General features: G+C 36.3%; 1 protein-coding gene across 1 annotated transcript; it reads right to left on the reverse strand.

Annotated features, from left to right (window-relative positions):
* Positions 1-6,851: 6,851 nt before the first annotated feature.
* On the reverse strand, positions 6,852-7,814 carry LOC125136075 (olfactory receptor 2W1). The gene has a single exon (XM_047796702.1). It carries the CDS (start codon positions 7,812-7,814, stop codon positions 6,852-6,854), a length of 963 nt encoding a protein of 320 aa, XP_047652658.1.
* Positions 7,815-14,479: the final 6,665 nt, after the last annotated feature.

Genomic DNA, 14,479 nt, shown 5'->3' on the forward strand with positions numbered 1-14,479 from the left:
AACTGCTAGGTCACCAGAGGACTCTCCAAAAGAGTTCTTAAAAAAAAAAGCTAAATAAAATATTTTCGTTTACCTGTCCGAAATCTTTCAAGACTCTTATGTACCTAGAACAAAATGTAGACTCCTTGAGATGGGGGCCAACTGAGATGGCAACAAAGGAGATTCCTGAACTCCACTCTTCCCATGGACACATCCAATGTGCAACAATACAGAGTATTTCTCTCTGAAAGAAATCCAGAAACTACTTGAGTGACTTCTCTACGCCTTGGGTGGATGAGAAAATACTCACGTTCTGATGGGTGGAAATGACTGAGACACCCTCTCACCATAGCTCCCCCCTGCCCTGCCCTGCCCTGGCAGAGCACTATACAATTGGGAGAAACTCCCAGCTCCCAATTCCTCCCTGAGGAGCCCAGGGTTTGGACCCCATAAATGTCTATATTTTTTTTGCTTTTTTTAGGGCCACACCCGAGGCATATGGAGGTTCCCAGGCTAGAGGCCAAATTGGAGCTACAGCTGCCAGCCTACACCACAGCTATAGCAATGCCCGATCCAAGCTGCTTCTGTGACCTATACCACAGCTCACAGCAACACCGATCCTTAACCCACTGAGCGAGGCCAGGGATTGAACCCGCAGCCTCATGGATACTAGTTGGATTTGTTTCCGCTGCACCACGAGGGGAACTCCAGAACCGCATATTTAACACCCCAGCTTTCAAGAGTTCCATCTGAGGGATGGACCTTCCAAACATTTAACTCTGAAAGCCAGTGAGACTTGCATCCATGAGACCCTCAAGACTAGAGCAAAGAAAGAGGAGTTGTTAACAGATATAGGAGACGTGACTCATTCCCCTGGGTTGACTGTTGAGGGAGCAAACAGAAAAGCTGATCTCCCAGGCTTTCCCTGAAAGAGGCCCATTGGCAAACTTTAAAAGCAGCTGCCCTAAGGGTCAGGCTTTTAATTTAGCCCACATCTGGTGGCTGGCTGTGATCGGCCCAAGAGACTGGGGAAACTGGTAGGCACCTTTTCTGCCATCTCCCAGTAGCCCCCTCCAAATCACCAGTATCTCCCTGGAAGGAGCTTTTATGCAAGTAATGTGCCTCAGAAATTTCACCACGGCCCAAGGGACAGGTCCCTAGATGGGTAGGCTCTGATGACCGATGGGCCTTGCATTCGTGAATCCCACAGGACTGTAGCAAACAATGTTATACGATTGATATATGACACTGTGATGTTCAAGATGTACAGTGTTACATTTAAATATAACATTATAATTACCACCATAATGTTAGCTAACACCTCTATCATGCCACATAATAACCACTTCTTTTTTTGTGATGAGAACATTTAAGATTTAGTCTCTTAGCAGTGGAAACATTTGTTTTGAATATGGTTGACTATAATCACCATGCTGTACCTTAGATTTCCTGAACTATTTAAGCTTCTAGTTGTACTCTTAAACATCTCAGTTCCCCAGCTCTCTAGTCCCTGGCAGCCAGCATTCTACTGTCTGTTTCTAAGAGTGTCTGTTTTAGAATTCACGTACAAGTGGTAATGCGTAGGATTTGTCTTTCTCTGCTTAACTTATCTGACTTAGCATCCTGACTTCAAAGTCCATTCATGTTGTTGCAGATGGCAAGATTTTCTTCTCATAGCAGAATAACATTCCTCTGTGTGTGTGTGTGTGTGTTTGTGTGTGTGGTATCACATCTTCTTTATCCATTCACCCACTGATGGACATAGAATGGGCTGTTTCTATGTATTGACCATTGTGACTAATGCTGCAATAAACATCGAAGTTCAGATATCTCTTTGGGATCCTGTTTTCATTTTCTTTGGCTATATTCCCAGAAGTGGAATTGCTGTGTTATATGGTAATTCTATTTTTAATTAAAAAACCTCTTCATATTCTTTTCCATAGCGGCTGAAACAATTTACATTCCCACCAACATACACAAAAGTTCCCCTTTTCTCCACATCCTGACAAACGCTTGTATTTTTTGCCTTCCAGATGCTAGCCATTCTACTAGGTGTAAGATGATATGTCATTCTGGTTTGGATGTGCATTTCCCGGATGATCTGTGAATTGAGCACCTCCTCATAAATGTGTTGGCCACTTGTATGCCGTCTTTGGAGAAATGTTATTCACTTCCTCGGACTGTTTTTCAGTTGGGTTGTTTGTTTTTTGGCTATTGAGTTGAATGAGTTCTTTATATATTTTGGATATTAGCCTCTTATCTGATACATGATTTGCAAATATTTTCTCCTATTCTGTAGGTTGCCTTTGTGTTTTGTAGATTGTCTCTTTTGGTTTTTCGTTTGATGTAGGCCCATTTGTTGATTTTTGTTTTTGCTGCTTGTGCTTTTGGTGTCATATCCAAGCATTCTATTAAAATGGTCTCTTTTCTGGTTAGTTTGGTCCGTTCTTCCAAAGATCTGTATTTGTTGGTAGTGCCAGAAGAGATTAGGGTGGTGTTTGCTTTTTTTTTTTCCCTTCCAGAATTTGATAGCACAATACATTTGATAAGACATTTATATATCTTCCATTTCCAGTTGTTTTAGTGACAAATAATTCACTAGAATATTCCTTAGGAGTCTATTTAGGTGATACAAGCCCAAATTTCATGGATTAATTTTAAGTTCTGATTGGCTTTATTAGGTGATTCATGAACTGAGCACCGTCTCACCCAGGGGAATGGGTAACGTCTCCTACATCTGTTAACAACTCTAGAAGGGCATTACAAGGGGTTTTACAAATAGGAAAGTTTTTATAGGAAGAAAGGTGGGGTAAGGGAGTTAGTTAATAGCCAAAGAAAAGTAAAGATTGTTTTCATGCCAGAAAATCTTCTCTTTTGAGGGGAAGAAAATGGCAAGGGTTTTATCATGCCGGTTGCCTTTTCTTCCTCTGGGAGAATGGAGAGGGCCCATGTGACAGATTATACCTCATTGGTGCTGACCAGAAAGTTCCACATACTGGTTGATTAAGATCACATTGGTGGTGAAGGTTGAAACTGCAGTTAGGTTAGGTATTAAATCTAGATTTGGTATCATGGACTTTAGCACAAGTGATGTCATTTTGGGCCTCTGGTTTTCCTCTTTAACACGGGGAACTAGAAACATCTTCCAAGTCATCGCATAAGAGAGAATTCTTGTACAGTTTCTCTATATCAACACCTCGTATATTATTGCCATTTTGATTTTTTTGGATTTTATAATTATTATACTTTCTTTAGGAGACCTAAGTTTCATCTTACCTATGCATGTCTCTGAAACAAACCTGAAAAAAAATAATTGCATGGATTTTTTTTCCATGTATTTGAGTCTTGTAGTAATTGGGAACAGTACAGAAGGAATTTTTCTTCAAAATTAATCTTTATATTTCCAATTTGTCATAATGTCTGACATTATGTTAAGTACAATGTTTGGTACCTAAAGTAATTTGATTTATATTTAATACGTCTGATCATTGTGACATGTAATTTCTGGTTAATACATCTACTAGCCAGACATACTTGCCTTTCTTTGCAAAATCAAAACAGTAGATACACATGAAAATTTATGGCAGTCCATCAGTTTGTGTATTTACGTAACATCAAATTGCATGAAATGAATTTCATATGGGTGTTTGGATTTAGTGGTATTGAAAGGTCATTGATTTAATGATTTTTTTGAAAGGTCATTGATTTCACGATTTTCTTTTTTTTTGGAATCATTTTCAGGCAGAGCTACTTGATTAGTGAATGTCGTTAGTGGAAGGAATGTTAAATAATACATATGTTCTTTTCTTTATGATATTTGTCTTAAATTTATTTCAACTTTTATTGAGACATCAGTGGGACATATAAAATTATATTGGTTTTAGGTGTACAATGTTATAGTTACTATAATGAGTTAACTTTCATCACCACACACAGTTACAATTTTTTTTTTCTTGTGGTGGGAACTTTTAAGTTTTCCTCTTAGCAACTCTCAAATAAACCACATAGCATTGCTAAGTACAGTCACCACGCTGTATGTTACATCCCCGGGACTCATTTATCTTATAACTGGATGTTTGCACCTTTTGACCACCTTTGCCTATTTTACCAATTCCCATTTGTGGAGCAGGGTGGGGCCCTGCTCTCTGGCAAGTACCGATCTGTTTTCTGTATCAATATGTTGAGTTTTTTTTTAGATTTGACGTGTATGTGAAGTCATATACTATTAGTCTTTGATTTATTTCACTTAGCTTAAGGCTTTCAAGTTCCATCTTTTTTTTTTTTTCAAATGGCAGCATCTCCTTCCTTTTTATGGCTAAATAATATATTAATATATTATTATTTACATAATTGCATAGATTTTCAGGTGTTTACATCATATTAATCATATAATAACTATGGATATATATATACATATATATATGCATATATATATGTATATATATGTATATATATATACCGCATTTTCTTTATCTGTCATATTTCTTTGCTAAAGCAAAAGCAGTGGTTCCCAAATGTTGACCGTATAACATTTAAACACACAAGGTGATTTCTCATAATACCTTTCACACAGTGGGCATTTCATACATGTATTCTTATTGATTGCTCAATCTGGTTTCTGTTTATCAACACATTTTTAATCTCTGAGGCTTTTTACTTATATTCTTTGTTCTAAGAGACATCTGTGCTGGTTTTTAGCCTTCATGACTTTACCACACCCTATTCACCTTGATGTTTTCTGCTGTTTTCAGATCTTATAGAACCTTTAGAGTTCATCTCAAGTGCCATCTACTTCATAAACCTATTTCCGTTTCCTCCTAATCAGACTTATCCATTACTTTTCTGAGAGCCTTTGTACTTTTTGCCTGTGCAAAATAATTTAGCACGTATGGTTAAGTCGTTGGGGGGTAGATTCTAATTATATTATGCAATGTTGTTTTTTCAAATAGATAAAATGGTGTTACTTTTGCTTGCATATATAGTTTCACATTTAAACTTATGATACAGAGATCAGGAAGCACGCAATTAATTCTGTCAATCAGATTCATCATTTGCTTGCCTTGAAAAGTCCTCTGGCTCCAAGTGACAGTGCTCTGCCTGGCCCCCAGCACTGTCCCAATTTGGAAAGTCTCTCCACTGCCTACACACACACGAGATATCCACTACTGTTTGTTCTGTGTAGAGACAAAGATTGTGAAGCTAAGTTTAGGCAACCATTGAAAGAAGTGGCAGGAAAATAGGGAGATCACTTTAATATCCATTTTAAATTAAACACACAGAGGCTTGGAACAAATTAAGTAATTTTTTTCTCAAGTGGAGAGAAATTGAGGTTCAATGACTGGTCTTCTGAGTCCTAGTCTAATGTGTTTTTATCATAGAATTTTTTCCCCTCATTAATCTTTTCTACTTCTGCAAGAATATTGACACTGTGCTAGTAGAGCATTTAAGTTAGATGAGCTAGAGCATCTGTGGTAAACTCTCATGGATGTTGATGTGAGACTCAGTTAGGAAAGTAACCTTTCCTCAAGAAGAAAATTAGATTTAATTACTATTACTCTTACTATTACACTTACATTTTTCAAGCGACATATTATTCCACAACTGTGATATCAGGCTGACTAAATTATGGAAGTCCTGATTAGCTTATAGAAGTTCAGTGTCTTGAAAGGATTTATTGTAATTTAATGTAAATTCCAAGTATATACCCATTAATTGTGAGAAATAAAAGGGAGGTTAAGTATTTGAAATTTTGGTTCAATTTGCAACCCAAATGCCAAAGACTGGAAAAGAAAATAAAAGTAAGTATAAGCAAGAAAACAAACAATGATGAGCATAACCTGTAATTTTCTCCTGAGTCCATTACTATTGTGTATTTTGTGTACTTGGATAATTGAAGATAGCAAAGTCTTAATGTACTTTCTAGCCCTATTAATTATAGATGGTACTAAGTTAAGAGCAGACTTAGCACAGAACTTATGTACTCTCTGTGAACCTTTTTTTGTGGGATGGTGAGCTGTTTCTGAAGGCAACTCTAAAAAGGTATTATGTGGACCATAAGAACGTCGACACTATTCTTTATCAAATTAAACATGTTTTATGTGAGTCATTATTGTCGTTCAGACTGGGGAAGTGAAAATTATCCAAAGACTCCTCCTTTCTTTACATTTCAAGAATTGTAATGTGATAGAGGAGAAAATATTACCTTTTCTTTTACTTTTAAAGTCCAACAATGTATCCAAAGTTCCAAATCCATCCAGATTATAATTATTAATAATGATTACAATTATTAAACAAAGGTGTCTTTTAGAGATAGGTTTTAGATCATAGAAAAATACAAAAGTTTTATTCATCATCACATTTTCCCATAAAAATATAAACATTATACCATGATATAGGACAATAAAAATATTTATTTTATGAAATTCCACTACATACACATATTAGTACAATCCCTCAAAATTTATGTAAATTCCATGTAGATTTATGTCAAAAGCCTAACTTACCTCAAACTTGCCGTATTTTCTTTCCATTGGGATTGAGACAATGATGAAATAAATATTTCATGAATGAATGAGAAATGAGTAAGCCTTTTTTGTCACCTTTAAAATCCTTTAATTTGTGCCTTCTCACTCCTGTGTATCATGATAAAGAGGTAGATAGGCTTAAGCAACTTAGAGCCATTACTCAAGATAATGATATTGATGTCATGATTAGAGGCCAAAAAAGGTAGGGTGGTTATATTGTTTGCATCCACAAAGTGTTTGCATATAAGAATTATTACATAAATCGATCTCTGTGATCTAGGGATTACTTGCCTCAGTAAAAATGAAAGTTAGATAACCTTATTATTGCCTCCATCACATTAATTTTTTCTATGACTTCCAGGTCCTTTTTGATTTAGTAGATTTGTGATCAACTCTCATCAGCTTCTTCAGTGCCTCCTTCATGTCTTTATTCCTTAAAGTGTAAATGAGAGGGTTGAGACTTGGTGTGATGATGGTGTAAAAGAGGGTGAGAAACTTACCCTGATCTTTGGAGGCACTGTTACCTGGTTGCAGGTACATGTAGATAATAGTTCCGTAGAAGATAGACACCACGGTGAGATGAGATCCACAGGTATTGATTGCTTTCCGCTGGCCTGCCCTTGACTTCATTCTCAGCACAGCTTTGGCAATGTAGCCATAGGATATAAGAATAAGGATGAGTGGTGTAAGGACAATGGCGATGCCTAAAGCAAAAACAGACAATTCAACTGCTGTGGTGTCTATACAAGCTATCTTGAGCATAGCTGGCAACTCACACAAGAAATGATCCAGAAGGTTGTTTCCACATCTAGGCAGATTCAGAGTGAGTGTACATAGTACAACAGAATTGGCCAAACTAATGCTCCAGACCATGATAATCATCTTGAGACATAAATGTGGGTTCATGATTACCAAATAATGGAGGGGCTTACAAATAGCTGTAAAACGATCGTAGGACATAACAGCTAGGAGAAGGCACTCGATGGAGCCCAACCACATATAAACATAGAGCTGAATGACACAGCCCCCATAGCTGATGGTCTTATGAGGCCCCCACAAGTTAACCAGCATCTGAGGGACGATGCTGGTTGTGAAACATAGGTCTAGGAAAGATAAATTCCGGAGGAAGAAGTACATTGGTGTGTGGAGGTGGGAGTCCAGGAGAGACGCAAGAATGATGGCTGTGTTACCGACCAGTGTGATCAAGTAGAAGGTGGCGACAACTCCTGACAGGGCCATCTCCAGTTTGGGATGGTCAGAGAAGCCCAGCAGAATGAAATCATGCAGAGAAGTAGAGTTTCCTTGGCCCATAGTCCTTCAGTGCCCAAATCCTAAACTGATTTTGGGGTTGGAGAAGGAGAGGGAGGAGAGGGTAGGAGGAAGAGTAGGTGGAGGAAGAGGAGGAGGAGGAGAAGAAGGAAAATGAATATGTCAACATAGAGTAAAAATTTGATGAGATACAGAAGTAAACAAGGTAGAGAATTTATATGAATAATTCAAAAAATTAATGGTACAAGTAAAAATTATGGCCAAGTAAGTCTGGTATTTGTAGGTTCTTTTAAAGTAATAAATTTAATATTATATTTTTATCTAGATGACCTTAGGGAGTTCGCTCTTAAACTTAGGGTCTGAATTTTCTCATATGTCAATCTGGAAGTTTGGACTAGAACTTTTTCTAAAATAGTGTGATTGTGTGATTATCCATAAAACTCAGCTACTTGATGTGGGAATATTATTCTTTAACTGAGTTAGTGAATTCACTTATTACATCTAATTATTTGGCTTTTGTTAGAATGAAGGATTAGTCCTCTTTTCCATTAGTTATTTACCAATTTGATTTGCACCTTTGATTTTCTGATATATTATGTAGTAGATCTGGCATGATTCCTTGGTACCTTTATCTTTCTCAACTCAGTACCTAGTTTATCACCCAAACTGGTACATTTGAATTCAAACATATTTGTTAACCATCCTCTCACTTAAAAATATGTCCTCCATCACTATGCTAATCCAAAAAAGTACCATTCTGGTGAGTGTTATTGATAATGAGGAAGACTGTACATGTGTATGGGGAGGGCATAAATGGGAAATATCTGTACCTTTCTCTCAATTTTGTTGTAAACCTGAAACAGCTCTACAAATAAAGTTGAATAAAAAGATAGAAAACTTAGAGAAAAATATATGAATGAAAATTAAATTTAAATACCAAACTGGTGACACTTTCTCTCTGTATAGTACCAAAGTTGTGCTTACTGTTTGTTATAACATTTCAATCTATTTCCTGAATATTATGAAGAAATTGCTTCAAACTATGGCCATGATTCATAAGTGGACACATTTATAAGACTAAGTGGTATGGCTGAGACAGTTGTTTTGAGAGAGTCGTTTGGTGATTTCCTCAGAATTAGCTTCCCAAGAATTATTTGAGTCTAGGTTCTGCCATTGACCAAGTTGGATAGTAAGAAAAAATTAACTTTCTGAAATGTATTACAAGCTTTTATACACCATTAGAATTATATATTGTCTGAGCAGGGGGGTGAATTAATAATTAATGATTACTTATTTTGATAGGCATATGTTTTATGTAACCTCTGAATAAGACAGAACTTCAGTTAAAATTATATGAATGCAAAAATGAAAATTCTTTTAAAATTAAAGACAATACCATACAATTAATTTCTTAACTATTTCAATTATTATTGTAGCCTCGAAAGATTAATTTGGGAAGGGAAAATACCCATCTATTAAAAATTTCCCATAGGAAATAGCCCAGTAATTTTTCATGCTCATTGTGAGATTTAGAAATGGATCAAAAATGTGAATCCTTTCTAGCTCTTCAGTCTTCATGAATAAAATATTACATTTCAAGCCTTCACTTTCAATTTAATCTACATTTCTCTCTTTTTTAAAATGCTGAATCAAGGAGTTCCCGTTGTGGCTCAGCTTGTTAAAAATCTGACTGATATCCACGAGGATGTGGGTTTGATCTTGGTCTTGCTCAGTGGGTTAAGGAAGAATCTGGCATTGCTGCAGGCTGTGGCATGGGTCACAGATGTGGCTTGGATCTCGCATTGCTGTGGTTGTGATGTAGACTGCAATTCTGATTTGACCCCTAGCCTGGGAACTTCCATATACCTCAGGTGCAGCCAAAAAAAAACAGATCCAGATGATTTCTCTGAAATTTCTCTAGAGAAAGAAAAAGAAAAAAAAAAAAGGAAAAATAAAAAGAAAAAAAAGGAAAAAATGCTGAATCAAAATGTCTGAAATCACAAATCAATAAATAACATTAGGATTATAACTTTTAAAATTGTAAATCACTATGTCATATACGTGAAACATGTAATATTGTACACCAGTGATACCTCAAAAAAGTAATAGCATCATGCCCTCTACTTACTATAGAGAATAAATTTTTTTTTTGTCTTTTTGCCATTTTCTTGAGCTGCTCCCATGGCATATGGAGGTTCCCAGGCTAGGGGTCGAATTGGAGCTGTAGCCACTGGCCTATGCCAGAGCCACAGCAACGCGGAATCTGAGCCGCATCTGCGACCTACACCACAGTTCACGGCAACACTGGATCCTTAACCCACTGAGCAAGGCCAGGGATCGAACCCGCAACCTCATGGTTCCTAGTCGGATTCGTTAACCACTGAGCCACGACGGGAATATTCTCCAAGAGAATATTTATATTTATTCTCCAAGAGAATAAATTTAATCTTTCCTCCATAATGGAGATAAAGAGAATTTCTCTTCAGAGGTTTACAATATTTATTTGTTCTAAACATCCTGAAAGTCAGCAGGATCCTTAGTCTTTATAGTTCCAAATTCTCTTTCTTTTACGTCCTACAAATTGTTTTACCAACTTAGACACACTATTTTCCAAGAGATATTAAAGAGTAACATTACTGTGATCCAGAGAGCGTTTCCCTGATGTTGTACTTTTTGACCCGTGTGGAGCCCACTCTGTGGAAACCAGATCCTGGTTAAGCATTTGCTCTCCGGGGCTGCAGCTTTCTCCTTTTTTTTTCCTGCAGCGCCACTGCGAGTTCTGTTTTTTTCCTGATGTGTGTTAAAATATAGATTGTCGACAGGACTCCTTCTTGAACATGTGACTTCGAGGAAGGGGAGGAAACGTGTCAGAAATTCTTACTACTTGTTCTGACTTTAAATCAGCTTGCAAATAGTCTTGGTCCCAGTGAAATATTAAAAAGCAACCATTAATTCAAAATAAGAATAAAACAAATTTCCCAATGTTGCCTGAAAACCCAGACCTCAAGAAAGGTTTCAAAGCCATCCAGACTACATGCCATTGATTTCAGTAGAGTGCCACAGAAAAAAAAGCCTGTAAATGAAACAGCTGGAGAAGTAGAAGATATTCTGATATTTCACTATGAGAAATTTAATAGATGCAAAAGTTATTCACTGACAGAAAAGCATAAGATAGGGAATGAGGAAAATGTCTTTTAGACATTTTTCTCTAGTAGTGAATATGTTACAAATAAACTTTTCTGTTAGAGTGTGCATTTCCAATACTCAAATTATAGTATGTGTTAATTCTATAAAATAATCCTACCATTAATAGTACATATTGATTTGGAAAAAAGTTGCTGGAGCATATCATTTAAAAAGTTACTGGAGCGTATAAAAAAGATATCTGATGCCTGAGGTTGAATAGTAATTTTATGAAAGATATTCAATCTGCAAATCCCTAAGTAATAAGTTGAGGATCATAAGATTTATACTTTTATACAGTCCTAATGTAGCTTTGTCTTGATGACTGTGATTAGTAATTCAAACACTTCAGTATCTGTAACAACTAATTCTGTTTGTGTCTTAGAGGTCAGTGTTTAAACCCCCCAGTTCTAGAGTGAGTAGTACTCAGAAGAGTTTTATGAGTTGGCTTATGGTCACAAGACTCCCTTGAGTTACAATTACATTCCACCAATAATTAATAAAATACAGAAGCACAAATTGATTGCCTTATGATATGTACATGTTTAAATGTTGCAAGTCTCATCTCTGAGTCATAAAACAATTTTAACTATCTGCTTCAGTATGGTAGTAATTTTTGTATTCTATATTTGAAACATAGTGTGGTGTACAGTAGATGGAGCCAGACTTTCTGAACTGAAATCCTGTAGTTTCAGTTATCAGCCGTGTGAACTTGGGAAAATTATTTAACTTTTTGGAGTATCAGATTTCTTATCTATAAGAGAGGGATAATAATACATACTTTAAGCAGTTAGTATGAGGATTAAATAAATTTAATATACATAAAACAGTATAATACTGGTTAACACAGTAAGCATTCAAACAAGTGTTAGCTATTACTATTTCAATCAATTCAAGAGGTCTGTATGCTGTAAAAATAATCATTTTTATCACTTTTGGTGGAGTTCATACTGGTATTTGACAAGATATATGGTAAACACCTCTCTCCCCCCCCCCTTTTTTTTTTTTTTGGCAGCACACTTGGTATGTGGAAGTTCCCAGGCCAGGGATTGAACCTGCGCCATAGCAGTAATTAGAGCCACAGCAGTGACAATGCCCGATCCTTAACCCGTTGAGCCACCAGGAACTCCAACATTTTCCCTTTTTCAACCATACTTTTAGAACTGTATACATATAGTGTAAATATTATTTATTTATTTATAAAGATAGTAAGAAACTTAAAATAAATCAATGACACATTTTTTGGTCTAGCAAAATTCTAAACATATGGAAACTTGACAATATCCACTTTGATTTAAAGATCTCAATTTCATTCTTGTATTTTTTTCTATTTGCCTTTAGTTTTCTATAGCTTTCTTTTTTCTTTTTTAAAATTAAAGTTGGAATTGAATTTTATAATTTAAGTCCAATTGTGAAAAATATTCAGTTTTTAAGAAATTAAAAAACAAAAATGTATATAAATTTTCATGTATGTATATTTGCTTTAATTACATTACTGCACTGTGATTCCCTAGTCCCTTGATCCTTATTCTATAAGTATATTCCATGGGTTGGCTCCTCTGGAAAAATTACAGAGCAATCATCTAGATTCTTTAATTTTTGGAAAATTTCCCAGTGTTTTTCCAGGGATGGGTAAATTCAGATTGTGGAGCAGGTGCTTTTGCCCTAGACATACAATATAATGTCTTTTTGAACCCTTTGACTAAATCAAGAGGTGTTCTTCTATTTCCTTTTTATTTACCTTTTTTTTTTCTTGCTTGCTTTAGTCCTTTACTTTTAGGAGACATTTACAGCGAATTATTAGCAGCACCTCATTGTTTGGCTGCATTTCACAATAACTGGAATATTTGGAAATTTTAGAAATATAGAGTCTGAGGCTCCTATGCCCTCACCAGGGATTCTAGTATTCTCTGTTTATGCTGCCCCATTGGACACTATCATATAGTTACAAGGTTTTAAATGCTACCTACATTTTGATGGCTTTCAAATTTGTATTTCCAGTCTTCTCCATTGAGCATCAAACTGGTAGTTCCAACAGCCAAATTTCATTCATTTTTGGATGTTTAGCAAAAATATGAATCTAAACATGGCGAAAATAAAACTCTCGATTCCCATTGTGCCAAATCTGCTCTCTCTTCATTCTTCCTAAGCATAGTAAATGGGACAAATATCTACCTATTACTGGCCAGAAACCTAAGGTCATCCTTAATTACTCCCTTGCCCTCACCTTGAAAATTTTACCTATTTCAAGGTTTACCTCTTCTCTCCTTATTTATGGCTACTGCCAACAATGAGCCACTCTCTACCCCCGACATTATCCAATGGCCTCCAAACTTGTTTCCCTCCTCTAACTTTATTCCTTTTCAATCCATTCTCCATTTGGCAGCTAAAAGTGTTCTTAAAATTTTTATTTTTTTCCATTTACTTTTTTGAAATCTTTTAAGAATCTTTACACACTTAGAATAAGATTCAGACTCCTTATCATGACCTAGCCCCTTTTATCCGACCAAACTTCTTCCATTCTCTTCACCCCTGTGTCTCTCTAGGAATGCAAGCATTTAAAAGGTTTTTGCACTGTCGCACTTACCAGTAATATTGTCCCAAGTTGTGTTCTTTATTTTCACTTTGTTTCTCAGCTATCATCTATTCAATGAGAGCTTCCTTGATTTTCTAATCTAAACTAAGATCCTCTCCACCCCAGCCTTCTCTATCATGTTTTCATATTTTTTCTTTAATAGCCCTTACTATACATTTTGCTTTTTAAAAATGTATTGTCTTAGTCTCTTTGGGCTGCTATAACAAAAATATTGTGACTGGGGACTTAAACCAACAATTATTATTATTATTATTATTATTTGTCTTTTGTCTTTTAAGGGCCACACCTGTGGCATATGGAGGTTCCCAGGCTAGGGGTCTAATTGGAGCTACAGCTGCTGGCCTATGTCACAGCCACAGCAAAGCCAGATCTGAGCCTCATCTGCAATCTAAAGCTCACGTCAATGCTGGATCCTTAACCCACTGAGTGCGGCCAGGAATCGAACCCACAACCTCATGGTTCCTAATTGGATTCATTTCTGCTGTGCCACGACTTGGGAAACTCCCAACAGTTATTTCTTATAATTTTAGAAGCTGGGAAAGCCAAGATCAAGATGCTGGCAGATTTGGTGTCTGGTGATGGTCTACTTTCCTAGTTTATAGATGCAGTCTTATTGTTGTGTCCTCTCTGGGCAGAAGGGGCAAGCGAGCTCTGTGGAGTCTTTTAGAAGAGCACTATTTCCATTCTTGAGGGCTCTGTCCTTATGACCTAGTCACCTCCTGAAGGCTTACCTCCTAGTACTATCACACTGAATCACATTCATCTGCTTTTATGAATCCAAAAAGATATTATTGTGATTTTGTCAAAGAGTGTTCTGCCTAAGTTTTCCTTTAGGAATTTTTTAGTATCTGGTCTTACATTTAGGTCTTTTATCCATTATGAGTTTATTTTTGTATATGGTATTAGAGAATTTTTTTTGCCACACCCA

Source organism: Phacochoerus africanus, chromosome 9 (assembly GCF_016906955.1).
Source record: "Phacochoerus africanus isolate WHEZ1 chromosome 9, ROS_Pafr_v1, whole genome shotgun sequence".
NCBI classification, from domain to species: domain Eukaryota; kingdom Metazoa; phylum Chordata; class Mammalia; order Artiodactyla; family Suidae; genus Phacochoerus; species Phacochoerus africanus.